At 43.5% G+C, this 24,722-nt stretch overlaps 1 protein-coding gene across 1 annotated transcript in view; it reads left to right on the top strand.

Moving 5' to 3' along the window:
* Window positions 1-24,722, top strand: part of LOC126213360 (polyhomeotic-proximal chromatin protein-like) — a 367,100-nt gene that overhangs the window by 273,437 nt on the left and 68,941 nt on the right. The window contains exons 7-10 of the mRNA XM_049941064.1: window positions 20-107; window positions 8,783-8,922; window positions 18,513-18,815; window positions 23,969-24,209. Of these exons, the coding sequence (XP_049797021.1) occupies window positions 20-107; window positions 8,783-8,922; window positions 18,513-18,815; window positions 23,969-24,209 (772 nt within the window). The remainder of the gene's footprint in view (window positions 1-19; window positions 108-8,782; window positions 8,923-18,512; window positions 18,816-23,968; window positions 24,210-24,722) is intronic.

Genomic DNA, 24,722 nt, shown 5'->3' with positions numbered 1-24,722 from the left:
TCGAGCCTGCAATGCGCAGGTGATCGCCGCCGGCAAACCGTTCCCGGCCAACCAGCTGCCGCCGCAGATGATCACCGCCCAGAAGTCGGTGCTGCAGGGGCAGGCAGGTGAGTCCGACTGTGGCCGAGCCCCGTGTCTCGCCCGCAGCCTCTCTGCCGTAGTCGTTTTCCACCCCCGTACCGTGAGGTGTCGGTGCTCGACCTGGCCGTACCGGCAGTGGTGCTCAAAAGTGTCTGGCAGTAACTGTTCTGTCAACTCTTTACTGGCACTGTTCTTCAACCTGCTGCACGTGTGCAGGGTGTCCACCCCAAGAGTTGCCGTCTACTTTTCCTCCGGTGTTTCGGCAGATACCTGCAATTTCAGTTTTGGTATGTGTAGCTGAAGTCACCCCAGACAAATATTGCTCATCGGTTCCTTCGTGCGCTCTCTGAGTCGACAGAAAGTGTCGGTTTGTTTCTCACTACAGACGTAATTATTTTTGAAGCGGAATTTTAGGTGCCCATTTGATAGGGCAGTTCCGAATTAGCCTGGTGCAGTGTTCATTCTATTGATGTGTATTACGGGGACAGTAAAACGTGAAGAGTAACCAGTAATCCGGCAGCAACAGAACAGCACTGCCGCACGGCGCTAGTTGCCAGCGTGGACCACGTCGGTGCTGTAGAACTTCATAGAAACCTGATACATTTTGGAATTCTCTCCAGCTAACATGTCTGTCCAGTAGCTTTCACGTTCACTCTTATCATATTTAAATATGGACTCTGAGTAAGCTACGTCAGAGCCTTTATCTTTTACTTACCGAGACGTTCTTGTACACTTCCTGACTGGTGCTTTGGATCACTGTCATTTTGAAGAATACAGTTTCGTGCCATAACCATTCTGGTGTATGTTGGTCTAAACTGTCCCTATAGTAAGGGCGTTTCACATTACCCTCTGTGTGCACTAGGAGAAGAATTCCCACATCTGTGCAAACTGACAGTGTGGTTTGTATCATTTGCCTACGTGATGACAGGTGTACTGACTCCCGTTGGAAGACTTCAAATTAAATTTACTTTTGTTGCTCTGCAACACATTGGACCAACCTTTTACTGTCCACTTGCAGTGCTCTGTAGCAAAATTAATTTTTGTCTTCCTATTTCTCGGTCTTGCGAGGATGGCAGCCTTTCGACCCCTGAGTGCAAAGTCAGTGTTCCTCTGTAGAATCGTAGACTTCTACTTTGTAAAGCTCATTTGGTCTGTTAGTAATTTGTTGTGCAGTCTTGAGAGATGTATCCACTACACACTGTCTTCTAATCATTCTGTCAATGGTGACAGTAGTTTTTGTCGGTCAGTCTTGTTGTGGTTTCTTGCTTCTATGGCCCACAATTAAAAAAAAAATTGTTTTTTCAGACTGACCAGCTCTCTAAATACTCCAGGAGTAGGACAAACATCGGCCTGTGTCTTGCAATTTTGAACATGGCTGTGAGACAGCAACCGTGTAAGAATATGATGTGTACAATACATCCAACTGGTTGTGACAGGATTTTATTTTAACCCGCTTTTGACACTGACTGTGGGTGTCTTCATCAGAAAATCGAAACAATTAACATAGAAAAAACCAAAGACAGATGGACAAGTTTATGAGAAGATTGTACTCACGCGTAGGAAACTTCATCATTTGTAAAATTTATAACAGTTTCATTTAAAATTGTGTTATAAAACTTGAACTCATTTCTTTTTTGATAAAAGGTTCTGAGTATAATGTTATGCCTAATTTATCTGACCAAAATGTTTTCAAAAAACTGACTGCAGATCTAAAAAGTGGTCATGGAAGCATAAAAATGGAATATTCTCACCACACCAGAATAGCACATGATGTGTCCGATATTGTAAGCAAATATTTAGCTGGCTTTCAAAGTACAGTGACAAGAAATTTATTAAAACCATTAATGTGAAATTTAAAGGAAATGGAGCATTAATAATGAAATCTGACAAAGGCAGTGCCTTAGTAGTTGGTAGCAAACAGGATTACGTAAATAAAACTTGACAGTTTTGTGAGAAAAACAATATTTTCATGCTACATCAGGACCCCACACCAGTTTTCAAAGAGAAATTGGATTTGCAATTCGTGATGCAAAATTTCTACTCAGACCTTTTCATGAAAGACAGTTGGTTGACATTAACCCTCAACTTCCAGAGTTACCTTTTCAGTTTAAAGTCCACAAAACAGAACATCAAATTTGGCGGATTTCGATTAGTATGACTAGCATTTACCATGACCAAGGAAAGTTTCTTCATCACAACTTAAAAAAAAGTCTTCCCTTATTCAACTCCCAACTGTCAACATCTTGTTAGTAAAATGAAACACTTACATTGTGATCAAAATACCAAGCAGTTACTGTTTGATATAAAAAACCTTCACATGCATGTATCTGTGCAAACAACTTTAGATATTGTAGGAAAAAAAATTGCATCTTTATAATCTCTGATGATCAAATTACTGACTTTATGAACTCAATTCAAGTAGTAGTCAAATAAGAGTATTTGAATTTCAGTGGACAGTTGTATCTGGAATCTGATGGTCTTGCAGTGGGTACTCCATTAGCTGGTATTCTTGCAGACAGATTCAAAAATACTTTAGGAATTTTTTTTTTAGTTTTTCAGCTGCCACTCTTAGCGTTCTTTCACATTCCAGGTATATTGTGATTACTCAGAGACGGCCTAATAATAGCATTTATCGCCTCCTCAAAATCTTTGAACATCACGAAAACATTACTGTCACATCTGCATTCAAAAATGAATTCTTTCAGTTAAATTATTTGGATCTAACATTAACAATAATTGATAGCAAAGTTTCTTCAAATATTTTCACAAATAAATCTTAACAATATTTGATAACAAAGTTTCTTTCAATATGTTTCACAAATGAACCTACACTGATCAAATAGTGCTGACCTGTTCAACAGACCCTCACAAAAAAGCCCTTTTGCATTCTTCCATCCATAGAGCTGTTTCTACTTCTTTAACTGATGAAAATCTTGATGCTGAGATTGATTTGATTGAAACTATTACAGTCAATAATGGATATGAACCAACCGTAGTGGATAACGTTTTGAAAAATAAAATCAATAACAGAACCACCAACCTTGGCACCATTCCTAATTGCAAATGTAATGAAAAGAACTTTTTTTTTTGTCGCTGCCATTTTTAGCACCTGTACCTTGCAGGCTTCAGTGTCTCCCCAAAAACCAAGTATGTCTGTAGAGTAGTATCCTGTACTAGTGATGGTTTAAAAAGTAATCTTACAAATGATTTGAAACTTGTGCATACTCCCTTACAAAACTCAGGTGTCTATAAAATTAGCAAAATTAGCTGTGACACATGTCCAGCCTATTATACAGAACAAACAGGATGAGCAATTGGAGCTAGCAATTAAGAACATCTCTTATGAAAAAAGTTACAAATGTATAACTCATTTTTTGCTGATCATTTATTGATTACAGGCCATAAGCCTAAAGAAATTGATAATGTTAGTATCTTGCATACAGGAAAGAAAGGCTTCAGACTTAATATCGTCAAAGAAATAGAAATGTTTTAAGTAACTTGCTCTTAGGTATGGATTCATTCTGAATAAACAGTTGCAGCCACTGTTACATAATAAAAATTTCATCAGCGGCATAAAGCCCTTACTTTAGATACGTGTGAAATTGACTCCTCTTTTTCCTTAGAGTAGACTCTAAAATATCATCCTCTTCTCTTCTTTTTATTTAGTGTATTGTAATCATTGTCACAAAAAAACTGTGTAGAATAATAGCTATTGCATTCTTATATATAAACTTCTGTTTTCATAATGCTGATTATTGACTTGTGAGATGAACACTTAATAGATGGTGTGGTGTGTTTTTCGTTCCCACGTCGTGGCAACTCCGGCCTGTGAGCCCCTCGGCCTGACACCACCTCCAGTGGCTGCTTCCTGTCACAGTCCTCAGCAGCTTACAGTGTGCTACACCATGTGGCTATAATTTTAGTGACAGTCACCAGTTGTGTGTTGGTTCCAATGTCTTAATTTTATGTAGTTTAAATATTGCCTTCTTATGAAGTATTTTATGTGGTCAGAGAATTTTGCTCTTAATCTTTTCATATGTAACTACATGCGAGTACAGTTTCCTAATAAATATGTTTGGTAATGTAATCTTTTTAGGTAATTGTATGGATTTTCTGATGAAGGCACCCATGGTTGGTGTGTAAACCAGGCTAAAATAAGATCTTTCACATATCAGTGTGTGTTTTACAATCTTTCAAAGAAAGTATTACAACCTCTGTCAAATTTGGGGCACGTTCTTATGTCTTAGTGCTGATGTAATTCTTTGTTAATGACAATGCGTTTGCCTGGAAAGGACAACATTTCACAATTAACTAAAGGAGACTTTAAAATGTTATGTCAGTATAGGCTACTTTTGTTAAGTCTTCGTCTCGTACTGAACCTACTTAGGTACCCGTACCGACTGTGTCGTGCTGTGGAACAGGTACTGAATTCCCTTTAGCATTATCCCATGCATCCTCAACCTGACCAGTTTGCCTAATCATATGGAACACTTTTGAGTGCCACTGTACACAGTGACTGAGCTGTTCTTTTGTAAGTGTGGGTGCACAGGGCGTGCAGGTCGCTACGGTGTTTTTCAGAAGACTGTCAGGTCTGTTGTGGGTGACCAAATCTTTTTGGTGCATAACTAAAGTGATTTCAGGTGTAGCAGAGTTAATGAAGCCGTTTTTTGGTACAATATTTTGACAAATGACCCTGTCGTCTCGGTCGGTTTTTGTGAACTGTGTGGTTGTGTGTATTTGCTGCCCAGACTCCAGTCTCACAACGAGTACACGAAATGACACAGTGTGCGATGACTGGAGGAGATGATTGTCTTTGGGTCATTGAAATATCTTGCACAAAAATAGACTTCACAACTCAGCTGAACAATCAAAAGCACACCATTAATGAATCATACCGAGAGAGCGTGATCACAGTCTCCGGCTGCCTATCTGCGACTGAGCATCTCCACTGTATGGCTAGCAGCAATTACCCTTTCCATAATATTCTCATTATTCCATCCTGGATTTTCCACTGTTTAAATGTAATGTATTTTGCAGAAATAGATGGAAAGAGACAGTATTGTATTACTGAAAAATTGTGGAAAATGCATTCAAACAGAAGTGTGACAGTCTTCTGAAAAACACCCAATTTCCCTGCTAGACCATGTATTACCTTCAAGAGATGTAGCAACTCTCAACAAGCTATTTATCTTATTTTATTTATAGATGCACCTATTTCACCTTCTGGCCTTCTGTTACATTTAATCATACATCCTTACTGAGTCAGCATTACAATATGTATAGTATATGTACAGCATGTAACAATAATAATTATGTTGTTGTTGTTGTTGGTGGTGGTGGTGGTAATAATAATAATAATAATAATAATAATAATAATAATAATAATAATAATAATAATAATAATTATTATTATTATTATTATAATAAGCAGGCATAATGTCCGAGAAAGGAGAGAAATAATAACAACAATAACAACAAAGTTTCCCTAGCATAATGAGCATTCCATGAGGTTTCAGGATTGCAGCCAGATGATGCTGACATCTTGCCATGATATGTTACACACGAGATTGCTGGTGCCTGTCACTGACTTATGCCCACTGCGGAATATAACAAATATTTTGGGCAACTTGATGTCTGTTGCCACGGATCATCCCCTGTGCCCTCTGGTAGCCAACTTTATTATGGAAGAGTTTGAGGAGAGGCCACTCCAGTCAGCAGAACGTAAACAAAAAATTTCTGTCAGTATGTAGATGATACTTTTTTAGTAGTGTGGTTTCATGGTAAAGAACAGCTGTAATTAACTTTACAATGGGAGAATATTGGGTGTAGGATGGAAGTGGAGAAAAATGACCATCTTCCATTTCTCTATGTCTTACTGAGACAGAAAGTAGATTGATGATTAGTCTCCCACATATGGACCAATAACTGCAGGTATCTGGCTGTCAGCACCCTTCACATATTACAGGCATCCTATGTACATTGGTGCACCAGGTACGTATTATGTCTGATAGAGACTACCCCTCAAAAGAGCCAGAACAACTACGGTGCGTTATTAAAAATAATGGGTGTTCTTCATGTCAGATCAGGACAGCTTTAATGAGTAGCAAATGTGGCTGTTCACAAGATAAAGAAGAGAAGGAGTCCAGGGAATTCCTGCCATATGTGAGAAACATTTCATGCAAATTCGGCAGAATCCTGAGGAAGCATCATGTTGAAGCAATCTTCTGGCCATCTAGATAAACGTACTCCTCTCGGCTCAGCAAAGAGTGACTCTGGAGTCTGGAAGGCTCCAGTCTACACAATGCTATGTCAGTGTGTCAAACCCTGCACCGGTCAAACCACACACACACACACACACACACACACACACACACACACACACACACAGAGTTCACGACAGGTGCGTCGAACACGTTCGACGTACTTGCTTGTCACAACCTGGCAAGTCTGCAGTCGCTGAACAATCTATATCTGTGCATTATCCTGCCACAAAAATCTTCTCGAGTTCAATTATAAAAGAATCTAAGGAAGTACACTTGGCAGGAGATCTTACTAATTGTGATTGTGGCATTCAGGTTGATACAACTTGGGATCCATGATTTCTCTGATATCTTCAGAAAGACGAAAATCTTATACCTAATGACACATCCAGGCATGATTAATTTTATTATTTTGACAGCACAATTTTAATTCTGCTGGCAAGCAGATTGGCAAAGGAGGTGCACGCAAGATCAGTACTGCGCATGTGCCCGTGTGCCACAGGTGGCGCAGTATTCGGCAGAGGGTGTTAAAGTCAGCAGAGGGCAACCGTGCAGTGAAAACCTGTGTGGATGTGCCACTGTGCCAGTTGTCAGAGTAGAGTCTTTGATGTGCTCCAGCAAACTTCAGTCTAAAGCTCACCTGAGGATATCTCAATGGCTCTCAGCCAAAATATCATGGCAAGATGCTGACATGACCCGGTTGCAAGCGTGAAACCTCATGAGATGATGGTGACAATTATGAGAGCTGTATGGTATTTCAAAAATTTTGATCTCAATAACACTTTACTAAGTAATATCCTTATTGAAATTTTGTACAATGTGGGCAATGACATCTAATAGGAAGGTGTGACTGCAGTAGAAAAGGGATCAAAAGTGGAAAAAAGTTCACAGGTCTGGACAAGAGCAGTGAATAGTGTGGTAGGGTCAGCAGATGAGTGGAGGATAGAAACAGGGATGAGAAGGGCATGGGTAGTATTGACAATGTGGCACAGAAGGCAGGCAGCTGGGGTTTACAGAGGAGGAAAATATGTTGGTGGTAACTGGTTGAATGCACAGTGTCTACGGGTAAGACACAGTTTACCAGCTAGTGTGTTCCAGAGTGTGTGGCTGAAATGGAGGAGGAAAAACAATTTAGTGTTGTGCCGATGCACAGCCGAGACACTGGTCATACCCAATCTAGTATTACGGCACGGTGACAGGTATCTGAGATGCGAGGAGAGTCATCGAGGACACGAGTGACGAAGAAAAGAAATTGTGTGAAAACTGCTTGCATCCAGACTAGTGAGTTTAGGAAGGACTTGATGTGATCAAACCACTGAATGTTGCACACGCATGCCACTCTAGCATATGTAGGTAGCTCAGATTCCCTGCAGTCTTCATGTTTGGAAGAATGTCACAGTATTGAAGATTACACAGTGTCAAAGACTAGACTAATTTTTGTTTCAACTGGGATGTAGATTTTTTCTAGATTTTTGGATTGCTTTTGAGAAAGAGAAATATGTCTTGCATTGTTCTTCCATTATTGTAACTCACGTAAGAATAGACTGAGATATTTATTATTTATTTTTTATACAGGTTAAGTGGATACCATAAAACAATATAGGAGAAACTGTTTTACAAAAAATCTGCTGGTTGACTTTTCATTTGATATGGGAATGGCACAGCACTTCGTAGGGTTTAGTTCAGGACCCAGGTGTTATGCCTATTGCCTGAACAGAGATTGTCATCCAGATTTAGTACAGCAGCAAGATATTATAAGAATTGGTACCTTCAGACAGTGGGACGAAGCCAGCATAGAAGTGCTAGTTACAAGAATGTAAAACAACTGAAATGTCACTGATATAAAGAAAGAAAAGTGATGAACTGTGGGCTGAACACTGGAGGAACCCTGAAAATATCCATAGGCAACTCACTGATATATTTTATTTATTTTAATTGCAGCTGTGAAAAGATGCAAGTCACGGCATCTGATAGAGACCGTCTTGAGATACCAATGGGTATTTTATTGTGATGCTACCATTTGCATGCGTTACACAATAACTGTCTGATCGAGATGCGAAGATGCCCTCTGATGGGTTCAGTGTCAGACAGTGACTGACGCCTCGTCACAGTTGTGGTTGAAATAAACTAACACTTGTCAGCTATGCACTGTTCAAAGTTACTTCAGTGACCAAACTCGACAGAAGTTCTCACGTGTACATTGCGGTATGAGCATTCTAGGAAGAAATGTGTGCCACACAGAAACTACGAGGAAGTGTCAAACTGGTGCACACTTGTCTGCAGAGTGGAAAGACTCTTTCTGAAGAAATAAGGTCGCGTGCAGTGGAGGCAAAGTGTGGGCCGTTTTACAGCCGGAGAATGCAATGTGACAGTAGTGTGTAGGCGAGATAGATGCTCGAGGATAGTGTTACGTGTTGAGAAACTGTCCTTCACATTTTCAGCATCTTTCCCCGGCTACGCGACAATACCGACGACGACGAACCAGACGCTGGTAATCAGTCAGCTGGGTGTGATCAGCAACCAGCCCAACATCCTGCCGGCACACTCCGCGGCAGGGGGGAAGCCCGCTGACGTGCAGAAGGTGAGTCGTGTGTGTGTGTGTGTGTGTGTGTGTGTGTGTGTTTCACTAGTTGGTGCAGAAACAATTGGGTGTGGAGTCATATAAAGAGTAGCGAAGAAGTGCACTGAATTGTTTTGATGTTTGCTGCCCAACTGTGGCCACCTCCAGTGCTGCCACGGACCTCGGGCATCTCCAGTATTGTCTGTGGTTTCTCGGGCTCCGGGTCTGTGTGCTGTAGAATTTGTCACTTAGTTGTGAAAGTCATTTGTTGTAAAGTAAAGACGATTTTTTCCCATAAAGACATTAGCGACAGATCGGTAGATCAGCACTGATATCAGATTCCAGTGGCAACAGTTAGACAGGTATTCCTGCGAGGATTTCTCGTATATACTTGAGGCTGTGGCACAGAGACATGACAAGGCACGGTGACGGGCAGTGGTAGCAAGACCTTGAGCTTACAGAATAGTACATAGAACTATAAATTAGTGCTGACTTTTAGACTAATCACCACTAAGTAACACAACATATCAAGGAAATTTATTTGCAGCCATGAAAACTGGGATACCTTTTGATAAAACAGTTGCCAGTCTGGTTATGTGGAAGCTGACCCTGTACAGGTTCCCTAGATGTAACACGTGGCAGCTGTGAGATCCAGTTTTCAGATGAGGAATCAGTCACTCACTCACTCACTCACTCACCCACCTGTCGTCACACTGCGCACAGATCGCCCTCGCCACCACTCGTCCGCTAGCGAGTGAAGTGCCGCACTGCACTCCTGTTCGGAACTCTCGATTCCCAATCTGGCCGTCCAGCTGTAACTTTTCCACGGTTCCCTTAATTCACTCACAGCAGTGCAGTAACACTCCACACGACTTCGTTTCCTATTTCATATTTTGCAACAACATAGATCGTAAACAAAACAAATCTTCAGTACTATTTACGTACTTTGTCATGCTAAAGGCATAATTTTCATCTGGTTATGATTGTAGACACACAACCAGATACAGACAATTTGACAGGTTTCCATACCCAGGTTGCCACATAATCGTGACTTATTTAGTTTCATAGTTGAAAAAGCCTTTCACACACACACACTGATTGGAATATTTTGTCACATTTGTAACCTCATTATGGAGATATGAAAACACTTCTGGAGAATAACAATTTAGACCTCCCGGACAATTTCAACATAAAGGGATTTCCATTTAAACATGAATTATGTTACAGATCAGTTGGTTCCATCTGCAATTGCACAGGGGTTCTTTCAAACAAAATGGTTAACAGTCGTGAAAACAGATGCAAGGTTGGCAGAGTCTTCAAAACCTCCAGAAAAGTATCCTTGTAATTCTTTGAAGGCCACAATAAATTATGCAGACTTGCATTTGCTTTAGCACCAATGAGCTTAGGGAAATGGACAGCTTTTTTTAATGAATTTATACCTTTCATAATATGGTTTTTAAATACATACCTGTCAAATCACAAAGAAGTTGTTTCTCACCTTGGAAAATCTTAGTGTGGGTGCTGTGAAGTGAAGTCCATTTAAAATGCAAGGTCTGCAGTCCATTCTGAATGTTCTAATTTTCATTCCTGCTCTTCTATTTCGCCATCATAAATCCAGTAATAGGTGGTTCTAAGTAGAAAAATCATTCCCAGCATGACTCTTGAGTTAACCACCATATTCTGCAGCAATGTATGAAGTCTCCATGCTCTCCATTCAGTTCCATTGAAATCTTTGGCAACTGACAGTGGATACATCAGTGGTAGTACCACCAATTTTGTCACCTGCTCCATGCTTGCAAATTTAGCACACGGTACTTCATCACGTACTGAGCAACGAATCCCATATGTCAATTGTTGTAATTTTTTGCTCTTTCATTGTCAACTAAATCTTTAAATTCTTTGTGCACAGGGTTGTAATGTCATTCCACATGAAATTTTCAGTACCCATTGATTACGTGACTTTACATCACTTAATAGGTATTGAGAATTCTTTTTCTCCTCTTCTGTCATTGCCATTTTCATTTTTAAAGGTTTGTGATGACAGATCACAGTACTGCTTCTTTTTATGCAAACACAACTGTGCCTGTGCACTTCCTTATACCACAAATAAATAGCGAAGGGTGAACAGCACCGATACCACAATTCATTCGAACTGGAAGATGCCGTGCCATACAGAAATGGTGCACCACAATGTGAAGTGAAATATCACACAGTAACGAGTACTTCGGAGAAGTACTGAACGAAACCAAGATGAGACGAGCCTCGGCCCACACGTCGTCTCGTGTGCAGTACGGCGTGCTGTGATCGATCCTGCAGTAAAGTGATCGTTGCCCAGTAGCTAAAAATAATCCCCGGGGTGCCTTATAATGTGACTTATTACTCCCAGCTGTATTCACCTTAAAATACCGGTCATCCGATTCGACTTATCAGAACCAGAGCTGCAACTGAGGGCCCACTGAAAGCTGCCGATAATTAGACACTGTTAATTAAGTAAAGCATAATGTGTAGCGTTACTCTATGTAATGGAGTGTGTTAACCAAATTTTAAAAAAATCTGACACAGCCCCACAGCTCGTGTTGCCTTCATAATTGCCATTTGAGGAATAGGTGTTGTGACTGAAGCTGTGAAAAGACTGTTTTGTGTCATTAGTCTCCTCACCGGTTTGATGCGGCCTTCCACGATTCTCTGTCCTGTGACAACTTCTTCATTTCACAGTAGAAATTACACCCAACACCTTAGGTTATTTGCTGGTTACCTTTCTGTAGTTGTTTGTCTGGAGATCAGTCTTCTACAGGAATGAAATGTGTGTGATAAATAGTTCAGACAGGAAATGTGATGCTACAGAAGTATGCCAAAGATTGGTTGGGCACACTGAATAACTAGTTAAGAAGTACTGCATTTAATTGGAGAGAGAAGAAATTTGAGTAGAAGAAGTGATCAGATGATAGAACATCAAGGAATTGTCAGTTTGGTAATGGAGGGAAGAGAGAGAGATATAGATAGGTAGGTAGATAGATAGATAGATAGATAGATAGATAGATAGATAGATAGATGGCGGGGGGGGGGGGGGGGGAGACAGAGAGAGACAGAGAGAGAGAGAGAGAGAGAGAGAGAGAGAGAGATGAATGAAGAGGCTCGCAAAGCATAGACTAGTGTGGAAATGTCTCACCAAACTGGTCTTCTTCCAACTGAAGACCACGGCAATGAAATGTTGAGAGTCAAGTCAAGAACGACAACCTTTAAAGATAACTACCATCTTGCTACTTGGATTTTTGAACGTTCACAGACTCGCTTACCTACAGACGACACTGAGTCTAATACCGAATGCGTGAAATTGGCAAAAGGTACGGCAGATGGAAGACCGACATTTGTCTAAGAGGATTCTCGGAACCTGTGATGCACCTGTAAATGGAGCTGCATAGGAGACACTAGTGTGAGCAGTTCTAGAATACTGATCCTTATCGGGTGGGCTCGAGAGCACACGGTCCAGGTATTCTGAGATGCATCACTGGGACTGGAGCCTGTTACAGCACTTATAAATCTGTAGTGGTGGTGCACAGATACTGTAAATGTTAACCTTTAAAACAAAGGGCAATACTGTTCTGTGGAATCCAAACTCCAGTGGCTTTGTGTCTTTGTGGATGATCCGACGTCCCACTCCACTGACTGCTCTGTGCATGTTGTCAAGTTATTTTTTTCCCCAATCTTCTCCACTCTCACTTCAGCTGCATCAATTGGAATCTGCAGATGTAACACAAACATTGTGTGATTCCGTTAAGTAAATTTACAGAACCAGTATTCGAGATGTAGTATGCTACAAATACACTTACTTCCATTGTAGTTGCATAGGTCTCATGAGAACCTTCGAAGCCATACAGAGTGTTTCTCCCTCTGTCACTGCAGTAGGTCATCAAATGTTTAATACAGGTAGAAGTACTCTCTGCCATACACTTTACAATGGGTTGTTGAGAGAGGGAGGGAAGGGGGGGGAGGGAGAGAGAGAGAGAGACAGAGAGAGAGAGAGAGAGAGAGAGAGAGATAGAGAGAGAGAGTGAGAGTTTTCTGAAAGATGGTTTGATGGAGCTCTCCACAATAATCTATTCTGTGCAAGCTATTTCAGCTCTGAATATCTGCAGCAACCTACATCCATTTGAACATGCTTTCTGTGGTCTTCTCTTAGTAAGGTAGTGCCATAAATTTTGTATTTCCCTAATTTGATTCAGTACCTCCTCATTAGTTACTCAGTATGCCCATCTAATCTTCATCGTTCTTTTGTAGCACCACATTTCAAAAGCTTCTATCCCCTCCTTCCTGAACTGCTTGTTGTCAGTGTTTCACTTCCGTACAAGACTGCACTGCAGACAAATAGCTTCACGAAAGAGATCCAACACTTAAATTTATATTAGAGGGTAAGTAATTTCTTTTTTTGTTCCCTCAGCATCACTGTTCGATTCAACTACATTCCGTTACCCACATTTAACTCATGACGATGTTCCTCTCGTAACATCTTATCGAGTCACTAAAAGTTGATACTAAAAGCGTTAAATGTAACCGTACAACGCACCTGGACACACTTAAATTAGAGATCGGACGTAAGGTATCGAAAGAATAGCACTGCAACTTGCCTGAGACAATTTTGCCAAACTTGGAAGAAACCTAAATAAAAATAGGTCTACAAGTATTTGAACCCGACCCTTCTAAGTATCAGTCCAGAGCTGTAAGAGACGTGCTGTGCTGCCCGAGTCGGAACTCGGCGAAATGTTTGGGAAAACTGCCGGGTAGGTATCGCGGCTTGCCCCGAGGAGCCACGCCTGCGCCACAGGTAAGTACCCCCAGTTCCTGCATTTGGCATGCTTACTGTTTGTTACTGGTGCAGTGTGCTGTTCAGATAGCAGCTGTCCCCCTCTTTTTGTTTGCTGTTTATTTATTTTTTTCATGTTTGTAGTTTCTGCCATGTGCTTATGTAATGAATTTTGTTTTGCATTATTATTTTATGTTGCTGCTGCTGGAACAAGCTCCCAGTTCCTCAACCCCGCCGCACACACACACACAATTTCCCTCACCGGACACCCACCCTCTCCCCGTTTGCCGTACCCGTACCGATGGAACTGTTCGGGGTCAACCGTGCTCTACGGTGTAGCTCTGTTACCGAGCAGTGTCGGTAACTTGGCATATCGCAGAATGACTGAAAACTGACTAGTCAAAAAACATCTAGAGAGAGTACAGATAAACTCTTTAGAAGCTCCTGCAGTAAAAATTGACAGTTGGGATTTACAGTTGGAGAACACGAATAAAATGAACCGGAGGGAGAAAAAAAATTCACAAGAGGAGGGAAAAGTAGAAGTATTCTGAAAATGTGTCCCTTGTGCAAAACTGTAATGAAAATGCCCTTTTTAAATAGTCTGTGTGCCCATGTAGAGTGAGAGTCTGGTGGAGCAAAACTGGGGCCATTCGTGGGTGTTACACCTTCTAAGATCCCACAGAGTGCTGGGCTGCTTCACACTTTTCCCACATATCAGTGATTTACCCTGTACTCCGATAGGAAGCATCAGCCAATAAGATACTGTTCCCCGTGAGACACTTTGTCTATCATAACAGCTGTTTTGCTCTGAATTGTACTTCCTATGGTGGACAGAACTGTCAGTGTATGGTGTTTTGAGGTGGTCTTTTATTGTGGGATATTACAAAGTACACTCACACACGCTGATTTTGTGGTACCGTCACTCTTCCAGTAGGGTCATAGCTGCTAAGTAAATGAAACTCTCAAGGGTGCAGCTCTTGCACAGGACAGATGGCTTAAAATGATTTGCGCCTTCCGGCTCTAACTGTCACACAAATGACTGACAAGGTCAGAATACATTTTGGACATTTTGCTACAATTAGCACGAGGATTTCATTTACGAAGCATCCGAATACACAGCCGCCGAGCACAGCAATGGCGAATTTACAAAGTAAAGTGTGCTGAAGGGCATTATAATGGAGGTTTTAGATCTGTCCGACATCCTACAAAACTCCAGATGTATCTAACCGACATATACTGTTTGATATTGTGGACAAATAGGTTGACTTACCGATATGTAGTGCTTACAGCAGAATGGAGCCTTGAGATACAGGCAAGCAGAAAAGTGGTCATCAAGTTTAGTGAGTTAGCATTAGAGATGCTTTCAATGTGTGTGTCAGAGTGAGCGTGGGTGAAAATTTATTTATGAGACATGGGCTGAGTTTGAAAGGTAAGCATTAGTGAGACTGGGAGTGAATGTGTTTTAAAGGAGGAGTAAGAGTGAGTGAGGGAGTGAGTGTGAGAGAGATTGGAACGTAAGTCTTAGTGAGGAAGAAGGGCCCCCCCGGGGGGGGGAGGGGGGGGGGGGGGAAGGTGAGTGGTAGTGTGGTGGGATGGGTGTTAGCATGAGTAATAGTGGGAGTTAGTGTCAGTGAGACAAGAAGTAAAAATGTGAGTGAGAAATGGAGTGAGTGTGAATTAGACGGGAGGGAGTGTGAGTGAGAGAGAAGTGTGTGTGTTTGATTGGGGGTGACTCACTGTTAGAGGGGAATGGTAACTGACATGAGGAGGAATATACTTATTGTTAAACTGTGTTGTGTAAGTCCAAGGAGCTCAGGGGAGAGAAGGAAGATTGAGGACAGGGGAGAGTCGGGAGTGGTAAGAAAAACTCAGGTCAAGAGGTGACAAGTGTGGTGTACTGTCAGCCCCCTTCCGTGCCTCTCCTCTACTCTACTGTACACTGTTCAGAGGTTCATCCCACCTACCCACCCCCCTTACCTTGCCAGTTCACCCCGACCTCGTAGTCTGTGCTCGTCACCTCTGTGGAAGAAGAATCTGTAGATTTGGTAGCCCACACGATATCTGCCTTGTCGGTCAGGTGAGTAGTAAAGCTCAAAAATGTTTGATATAGACTGGCAGGCGGAAAAGGGTGGATAGTTAGTGTTTTTACTGGGAGGGCAGATTTTGTAGTACTGAAAGCGAGGACAGTGGATGAGCGTTAGTCTCGCAGAAAGGCTCGTGTCTGCTTACTGACGTGATACCGACCTGATGTTTTCTGTGAGTGTCACATACTGTCAAAGATATTTCTGTGCACTTTTTGGTTTCGGCTATAGAACCCGGTGCACGTGAATGTACAATGTTGGCCAAACTTCTAAACATTCCAAACTGCTGTTCAGGTTGCTGCGTATCAGTTACAGACTGATGCTCGTAACATATTGTTTTGTTTCGTGTGGTGTCAATCAGTAATGCCCAAGTGGGTAAAATTAGCTAATTGAGAATGAAACGGAATGTTTATTTCTGATGATAATACAACCTGTAGCAAGAAAAATGGCTTCAAACAAAAAGTTTAACTTAACTGTGGACTTTAACATAAAAAAAAATGAAATTATTTCTGGATGGAGTGTTAATTGCCATCTGGTTATCAGGTTCTGTGGCACTCGAGTTAAAAGTGAAAATCCTCACACGTACAGATTCTTTAATAGTCTGTCGGGCTCGGCATATAAAAGAAAAGTTACTGGCAAATTTGCTTTTGCAGTGTCCTCTGTCAAAGCCTTACAATGGTCCATTTTTTCACTTACTAAATAAGGGATTCTCTCACTAAGAAAAAGAAGATCTCAGTGGCAGCAGAGTCAAAACTCCCTTTGCCCTCCCTGGGAGGAGAGGTGAAGCAGTGCAGCAAGTGAGTCCCAGTCGTGGCTTACCTCCTGCCCACAGCTCCTTTCCCTGCCTGTGCATGCTCGTATGTAGTTAGCTTTCTCACTAACGCAGCTGCCGCACGCTCCACGAGGCGAGTGTCTCCGCAGTACCTCATAGACCGGCCGAGCACCACTGCCACACTGTACCTCTCCCGCACCGATCCTATATTCTAGTACGAACTGCGCGATGTACAAAAAATAATAAGCACAGTGGTACGGCCTTCCCAGATTCTACGTATGTGTGCGCCCGAAAGTTAGAGCTTTTTGCCCGAAACTGAGTCTGTGTGGATGCATTTCATTTTCTTTATTGCTTTAAATTTCTTGGAGGAACTGGAGTTAATGCACTCGAAATTGATTTTGTGTCAAGTAGTGGAGCCACTGTGTCACAAATAAGTTTCAGTTGTGCTGTGAGAATATGGAGAACTGAACTTCAGTGTTTCACTGCAGCTGTATTTTAATTGTAGATGATGAGACGTTTTAATATACAAATCAGCTTATTTAGTTCACTATTTGCAGGAGTGAATGTACACTTCCATTTGGAGCTGAAGCTACTCATCAGAGCTATCGAGACTGTAAAAACTGCGACAGTACGTAGGAGGAAAGCCTGCTTGTAAAATTTGTTCTGAAAACAATTTTAGAAAGCTGTGTTAACTTTTTCTAAGTTCTCTCCACGATCGGTCTTTTGGGGTGTAAAATTGGGAAAGATTCCATCTCTCTTCTCGTTTTTTCCTCCTTATGGCAGAATTTGTCACACCAGACACAGGATGTCAGTCTGAAGTGGCAGAAAGGAGAAGCAGGCACAGTTGTGTCAAAGGGACAGACCGACTGTTCGTTCAGAGAGGCTACGGTAGAGCCAAATTCTCACGACCACACTGAAATGGTAACTGCACAATGTACACTGAGGATTGCCATTTTGTACGTGCCACTTTTGGTGCTGACGAAGGTCGAACCTGGGATACCAAATTTGTGTCTCGTCTGCTCGAGCAGGTATCGAACCTCAGTTTTTCATAGAAAATAACCTCTGCGTCGTTTCCTGCCGCACACGTGTGCTACCTGTTCCGCCTATCACTACAGAGTCTTCATTTGTCTCTTCACGTATTGTCAGTAGTCGTACTGTTTGGCACCTGCTCTGTGTCCACTGTTCGACATCTGACCTGCCGCACTGACTCGGCTTCCTCTCCGTCGAGCCTGCCGTTTCTCTGCCTCGCCGAGCACAACTCTGCGACGGGTACCTTACGAGCCTGTCGGTCTCGAATATTTCCAGAACTGTCGAAGATGTTGGACGAATGCCAGTATCTAAAGTGGCGAGCACTATGCTCTGGACTCTCCTATCCACCGAGGTATTGAAATGACAGAGATTTAAAGAAAATCGAACTGTGTACTCTTACAGTGGCCCTCGAGGGCTCTCGAAATGAAGACGATCACAGTATAATGATCATTACAGCTGGCTGTACGACTGTTTTGGAGAAAGGAGCAGATAATGTGGTGAGGTCAAAGGCCGAGACAGATGACCTGTTACAGTCACCGGGAACTCTTCATAACTCGGCAGGACCTCCGCACAGCTTCCGTCTGTGGCCTTTGTCTTCGGTTTAATCTCTGCTTCCTCTGGTGTTAAATTTTGTCGCAAACTGTGGTGAGTTTTGTACCACTACAGTCCCCTTTTCGAGGAGAGTCATTCACTTTTAATTGTTACATCCGAAGGTCTGCCGACTCGTTCCGACGTCTTTACCATTCCGGAAATATCCGAGGCGCCGGCGTACGGAGGGTCTCGGCACATTCGGCACCCGAACAGTTTCCCACCCCCGCCACCCCCGCACTCCCGGCCTACCGCCTCCTCCGCACCCGCAGCAGTGCCACCTCCTCCCGGAACTGACGCGTCTGTCCTGCCCGCGCCCCCGTGCCGCTCCGCCCTCCAGACGGCGTACGGGAGTAACGCGGCTGCCAGTCGGCGCTCTCCGCACGCCGGCAAGTACCAACAGGCGCCCGGGCGGCAGGCGCTGCAGGCGTCGCGGCCCGGCGGTTCGCAGCACCAGCAGGCGGTGCGGCAGGTGGCGGCGAGCCAGGCGCACCACGGCCACGCGCAGCAGCCGCCGCACTCGCAGCACGCCGTCGCGTCTTCGGGCTTCGTGGTGTCGCAGCCGCAGGCGCAGCAGCTGGTGACGACGCAGGCCCCCTCGGTGCTCGGCGCGGGACAGGCCCAGTTTCTGTCGCCCATCCAGGTGCTCGGGACGCCCCCGCCCTCCCTGCCGCCAGTCCCCCTCTCCTCGGGACCTCGCCTCTGTCGCGCCTCCCCTCTCTCGTCCCCCGTGGGCTCGTCATCCTGGAACTTCTCTCTCTTCCTCTGTCTGTCTGCGGTGCTCGTCACTCCTGTCGTAGCCGTGTATACCGACTGTAGGCACGGTGTAGCTGGGCACTTTGCTCGACGGATCCTGGGAATGAAAGAATAGTCGGTGATCTCGGAATCTCTGGCGAGATGTGCCGAGCTGTGGCACTTGTATGTTACGTGTGGATTCCTTTTGGCTTATCTTCCTAATTGCTTTGTATACAGAATGTGAAGATTCCTGGCTCTGCTCAAAAAATTTGCTCCGTCATATTTGTAATAGCTGACGAGCCAGTGTTGTTGTTGTTGTGGTGGTGGTGGTGGTGGTGGTGGTGGTGGTGGTGGTGGTGTTGGTGTTGGTGTTGGTGTCGATGATTACCTTTCCTGAAGTGCTTGCAGTTGATGATATCACTATCCATGTGGTATGACATGTATTTTTTTTTCGCTTCTGAATCTTTTTCCAGTTTGGCACTGTAATGACCCTTTGTGGAGTGGGGAGGTAGCATCTTGCTGGAAGATCAATATAGGTTGTCAACATTTCTACAGTTTTTATATTTGCTTTCTGCTTCTCATTCTTTGGTTGTGATGGTGCACTGCTCTGTCTGAATACAGGATTGGTATAAAAAGTATTTAGGTCAAATTCGGGGAATAATGAATGTATCAGAGATATTGCTACAAGTGATAGGACCCTGTGGCCCTGGCACCTTCTGCCAAAGATGTTTCTTTGTGTGCACGGCTCCTCTGAATCACTTTGCAGAATGTCCTCAGAGTGGCACGTCTAAACCGTGTTGACCTCTGGTAGGGTCTCATTTCGTTGTCCTTTGAGAACTTTTATCTCTCAGGTAATAGAATAAACTCTCCTGGGATGATACAGGGGCTGTAGTGAGCCGTGATAGAGTTGTGATGATGTCCCAGTCTGGGTAGTTTCTGGCTGTGAAGTTTACTGTTGTCGTGAACCTTCTGACTGGTGGCAGATTTTTTCCTCATCCATAAATCCTTGGTGGTGATGGTGTGATGTGTTGTTTAACTGATTCCTGTGCAATCTGAAATTTTTTAAGTACACAACCACAAGTCTAACTACAATGCATTAAGTGCATGTCGCTTGCCCTCATTTCTGCTCAACTACAGGTGCCCTGTACAGGTTAGTCTTCCGCACTATCTCGAACACTGTCAAAGTGTTTGTGCCCTCTGAAAATGGCAGCTTTTGATCGGCCTTAATTTTCAAATGCTTGCCATATCTCAGCTGACACCTCTGTAGCCAGTTTTGCAAATCTCACACAGATTTTGACGGCGCAGTGCCGTTCGATAGAGCGTCGCAATTTCGATCTCCGACTGAGCCCGTACACGGAGTGAAGTAAAATGATAATAGAAGCTGTGTGCAAGCTCTTATATGGTTACTTTTTTTACAGTTCCTGTACTTACTGTTTATGTGAGTCAGCTTGGGCAGTTTGCGTGTCAGATGCTGGGAACAGGAATCGGCACAATCCTGTTGTCCTGCTCCCAGCACACACTGTGCAAAGTGACGAGTTGCATCACACGTGCAGTGTATGTGGGTTGGTTTCAGGTTATCTTGCTAATTGCTTTGTTTATAGCCCATTAACAGTACAGTATGCAATAAGACCCACGTATTTACCTTTTCTGAAGTGCTTGCAGAGGTAGTATGTGACAACTATTTTTTTCTGGTCATTTGTCGACCGGTAATCGGCCTTCGTAGACTGTCCTACGGTTTGTACTCTTCTTGTTATCTGCCGGTGGTGGTCCACTGATCTGCCAGAGTCTGTCTTAATAAGGATACTCCTGTCATCTCAGTGGCAGCCTCAGTCAGTTTCCAGTGTGTGCTGCATAAGGTGTATATGAGCTTTGTTGATTGTTGCATTGATGGTATCACATATTAAATACGAACGAGAGAAAGAGTGAAAGTAGCCACTCACCGCGCAGTTGAGGTGTGGAATGGTAAACAGCAGTGGGAACGGCAGTACAAATATCACAGCAGGCGAAGGGGTTTGCGTATGCACCAGTCCCACACTCTGTGCGAAGCCTGAAAGAATCCTCTGAGAAGACTTGCGACGTTTGCTACTTGAATAAGACTGAAAAATAGATATTTTGCTGTGTGTCACTGTAGTATCCGGACATCTGTACTCCCACAGGCCGACGTACGAGGTACGGTAGAAGGCACTTCTGGTACTTCTGTCGGAGGGCTAGACTCTCCGACATACAGTCGACATCCAGAAAATTGTGGAGAAATGTCATATTTGGATGTTGTATATATCATCTGCACAGTCAGAAAACCTTAAAAATGTGCAGGTTACCTTACAACAAATTTAAAACACAGCCACCTCAAAATTAATGTTTAATACCACAGTACCTACAAGAAGCAGACATTAATCTCTTCTCTAGTAAATACTACACTGATTGTTGTGGAGGTGTGGCCTGTGAATGGATTGATGGGTTGTGGTGGGTGGGGTGGGCATTTGGAATGAAGAGAAGGGAATGAAAAAGGGACAGGAGTGAGGATTTTTGGGGAGGAGGAGGCAACAGCAGAGAGAACAGTAGGTTAACAGATGGATGGGCTGAACTAAACTGGAGTAGTGAGAAAGTCTGGGGCTGGTTGTGAAGGAATGTATGATTACCTCAGACCCTATTGTCACAGATCGGAGAAGTTGGTAGTAGTGGGATATGGAGCAGCCACTGAAGTTGAGCACTGTAGCATAGGAAGTGAGGGGATGAGAGAGAGAGAGAGAGTGAGTGTGAGTGTGAGTGTGAGTGTGAGTGTGAGCACACTTGTGCTGCTTACCACATGAAGAATACAGTGAGCGGTCTACTCTTTACATTTGTACATCAGTCGGCACATTCCAGAGGAAGTTATGTTTCATGTAGCAGTTGAAGTGTCAGTGACACTGACCACATGAGTGCGAACATCAGATTTTCTCCCAAAATTTCTATGATTTACTCTTTGCCACTGCTGTCGTGAAGTGGCGGTGCAGAGCTGGGGGATACGTCATTATCAAACTGCCTAGCCCCACCTGTGCACCGCGCGTGTCGCTGATTGTACTACAGGTGTCACATTTGTGGAAGTTCTTGCAGACACAAGTTTCTCCAAGTTATATGCACTGATTGTGTCAACAAATGTCCCCAGGTTCTTGTCAAGCCAAACTCTGTGTCCGGACGCTTGTCGACTGTGTGCCGTAACTTGTGACTCTTGGGGAGAAAGTGTGGCACGTGATGGCTGTGTACCGTATTAAGTGATCAGAGCTGCTGGTTGTGCGTAGTTCCATAAAGCTAATCGTGTGTGTGTTATCACAGTGTACAAAGATAATTTCAGCAATGAAAATTGTTTTTGGTGTCACAATTTTCACAAAAGTTACCATACATCAAAAAGGCAGCACTGCATGCATGCATAGATAAGTGATACAAACACTTGTGTTTCTATTTATTTTTGTTCTTTGGCCAGAGAATGTATAAGTTTTTGCCAATGATCGAAATGTTTTCAGCTGTCCTCTGTAGTAATCTCGGTACTGTGCACTGTTGGAGGGCTTACGCCTGCTTCCAGGTAATCACTCCGGGCAAAATAGGACATTGTGTTTTGCTAGTGGGAAATGATCAATAACTGTACAGATGTTGGGAATTTAAACTGCAAGAAAACAATAACACTTGCAACAGCCGCAAAATGAGTGTAATTTTTCAGCTGAAAGGAAGCCCTGACAGGTTTCTTGGCAGTCTGTATGCTAGCATAGTTTTAGTAGTGCATGCTACATAAAGTGAGGAGGTCCATTTTGCCTGTAATAACTGGGAGTTGAATGTTCTAATGTAGATGTTGGTTTGCTTGCAGTCCTAGATGAGAAAATTTTACTTTCATTGTCATGGACACTGTAGGCATTTAGGTGGTTTCCTGTGATCTATTGCAAATCTTTTACATGTATTATTGCATGATCAGAATTTTTTTTTGTAGTGATGTAGTACCCTTAGTTATTGTACAGGTCCTGTTCTCGTATACTGATCCATTTATTGAGTTCATTTTTGACTGTGTACCATCTGAGCGACAGTTCACAGTAGTCTCACTCCAATTCTCAGTCTTTACAATTCGTAGTTTTTTGTGACTTTCCGATCAAAGTGTGGAGTTGATGACAGAGGATTCTGTTAAATTCCAGAAGAGACAGGTGGGACAAGTAACAGTGCTCTCTGTAGAAACACACAGAAATAATTAAAGACAGTAGTATTCTAGCTTTTGTAACCAGTGGTACCTTCTTCAGTGGAAAAAGAGGTAGTAGTCTGATGGAGAGGGGAAACTGGTCAATCGGTACCGAGGCTGAGAGTGACGCAGCCGGTACGAGGACGAATGGAGGCCCTCGTAGCCCGGGTTACGATTACCGACCCCCTCGACTTCACCCGACTGAGCCCACTTCATTCTTCTGAGGAAGGCACCTGTGGTTCTGAAGTCTAGAAGTACTACCATTAACATTTTTTATTTGTTTCTGTTGGCAGTATTGAGAGTTCCAACTCTTGAACATGAGTAATGGCCTGCAGTTCTACTCCTTTTGGAATTTAACAAATTGAAATTTAAATTATTTTGTACATATGGAGCTTAAGCTTGGTAAATAATGTGTGGCACACAGTGTGTCTCGGGATTTTGCTTCCGTACCACCCACGACTGAATCATTGGCGAGTAACAGATGGGAGCACAGGAAACGATTTAGGGGGAAAGGGGGGGGGGATCAGATCAGAAAATAATGGCACAGGGATAAACTTCTTGAAATTTAGCATTTGATGGGGTCACATCTTTGTCACATTAATGTAGTAATAGAGCTGAAACTGCAACTTTTTGAACAAAACAGTCATCAGTCAGGAAAAGTGCCGGGGCACTGATTTGTTGTGGCGGTAGCAGTAGGCAGCTTCTCTTAAACACTTCAGTGAGTAGTTGGATGTACAATTTAACTCGTTACGGTGCCACTCCGTGCTGCCCGCACCGCTTCCTTCCACTACTGAAGCGCCAGAACACTCAGAAGGAGTTTCCTCCGAGCGGCCGGCGTGACGCGTCTCCTCCGGTGCCGACAGGGCGCGGCGCAGCCGATGCAGTTCTCGCCGTGGCAGTTCGCGGGCACGACGGGGCTGCCGCAGGGCATCGCCTGGGCGGCCACGACGCCCGGCGCGCTGCAGTCGAGCACGGCGCTCTTCTCCGCGCAGAACCCCATCTTCATCAGCCGCAGCGGACCGGGCGCCCCTGGCGGGGACCCGAACGCGACTGCGGCGAGCGTCTTCCTGCAGAGCCCGCCCCCGCAGCTGCAGCAGCACTCCCGTGAGTAGCGGAGGCCCGTCTTGGGTGCGGTGGTGATCAAAATAGTGTTAGAAGCTGAGAGAATGTTGTGCTTAAATTTTTCAAACTACAGGTAAACACTTTGCCCGGAACAAGGATATTGTGAACTGCAGCAGAGCAAAAGCCACATCCAATCAGCAGAACAGAGGTAACGAGTTAAGCAGTTGTGCTATTTTGGAATGGTTGAATGACGGGAGTGTAGCTGCTTGCAACTCTATATTACTAGTTACATTTCAATACAGATATACAATACAGTTTGTTGAGGACTGTAATACATTTTGGCATAGAAACAGAGCACATTTCAATTTAGAGACGTAACACCTTTAGACCTGTACCGTAATTCGTTTCGAAATACACACATGTTAGACCAAGAAACATAATGTTTTGAACTGAACGTGCAACATTTTCAGACTTGGACAGGTAACTCACTTAAGATTCTGAAATGTAATATTATGATGTAGGACTGACACCTTCTTTTATTGGGATGCATTACAC

The sequence above is a fragment of the Schistocerca nitens genome, chromosome 11 (assembly GCF_023898315.1).
Source record: "Schistocerca nitens isolate TAMUIC-IGC-003100 chromosome 11, iqSchNite1.1, whole genome shotgun sequence".
NCBI classification, from domain to species: Eukaryota; Metazoa; Arthropoda; class Insecta; order Orthoptera; family Acrididae; genus Schistocerca; species Schistocerca nitens.
Note: the sequence above shows the minus strand (reverse complement) of the source record. Positions and strands in the feature narration are given on the sequence as shown.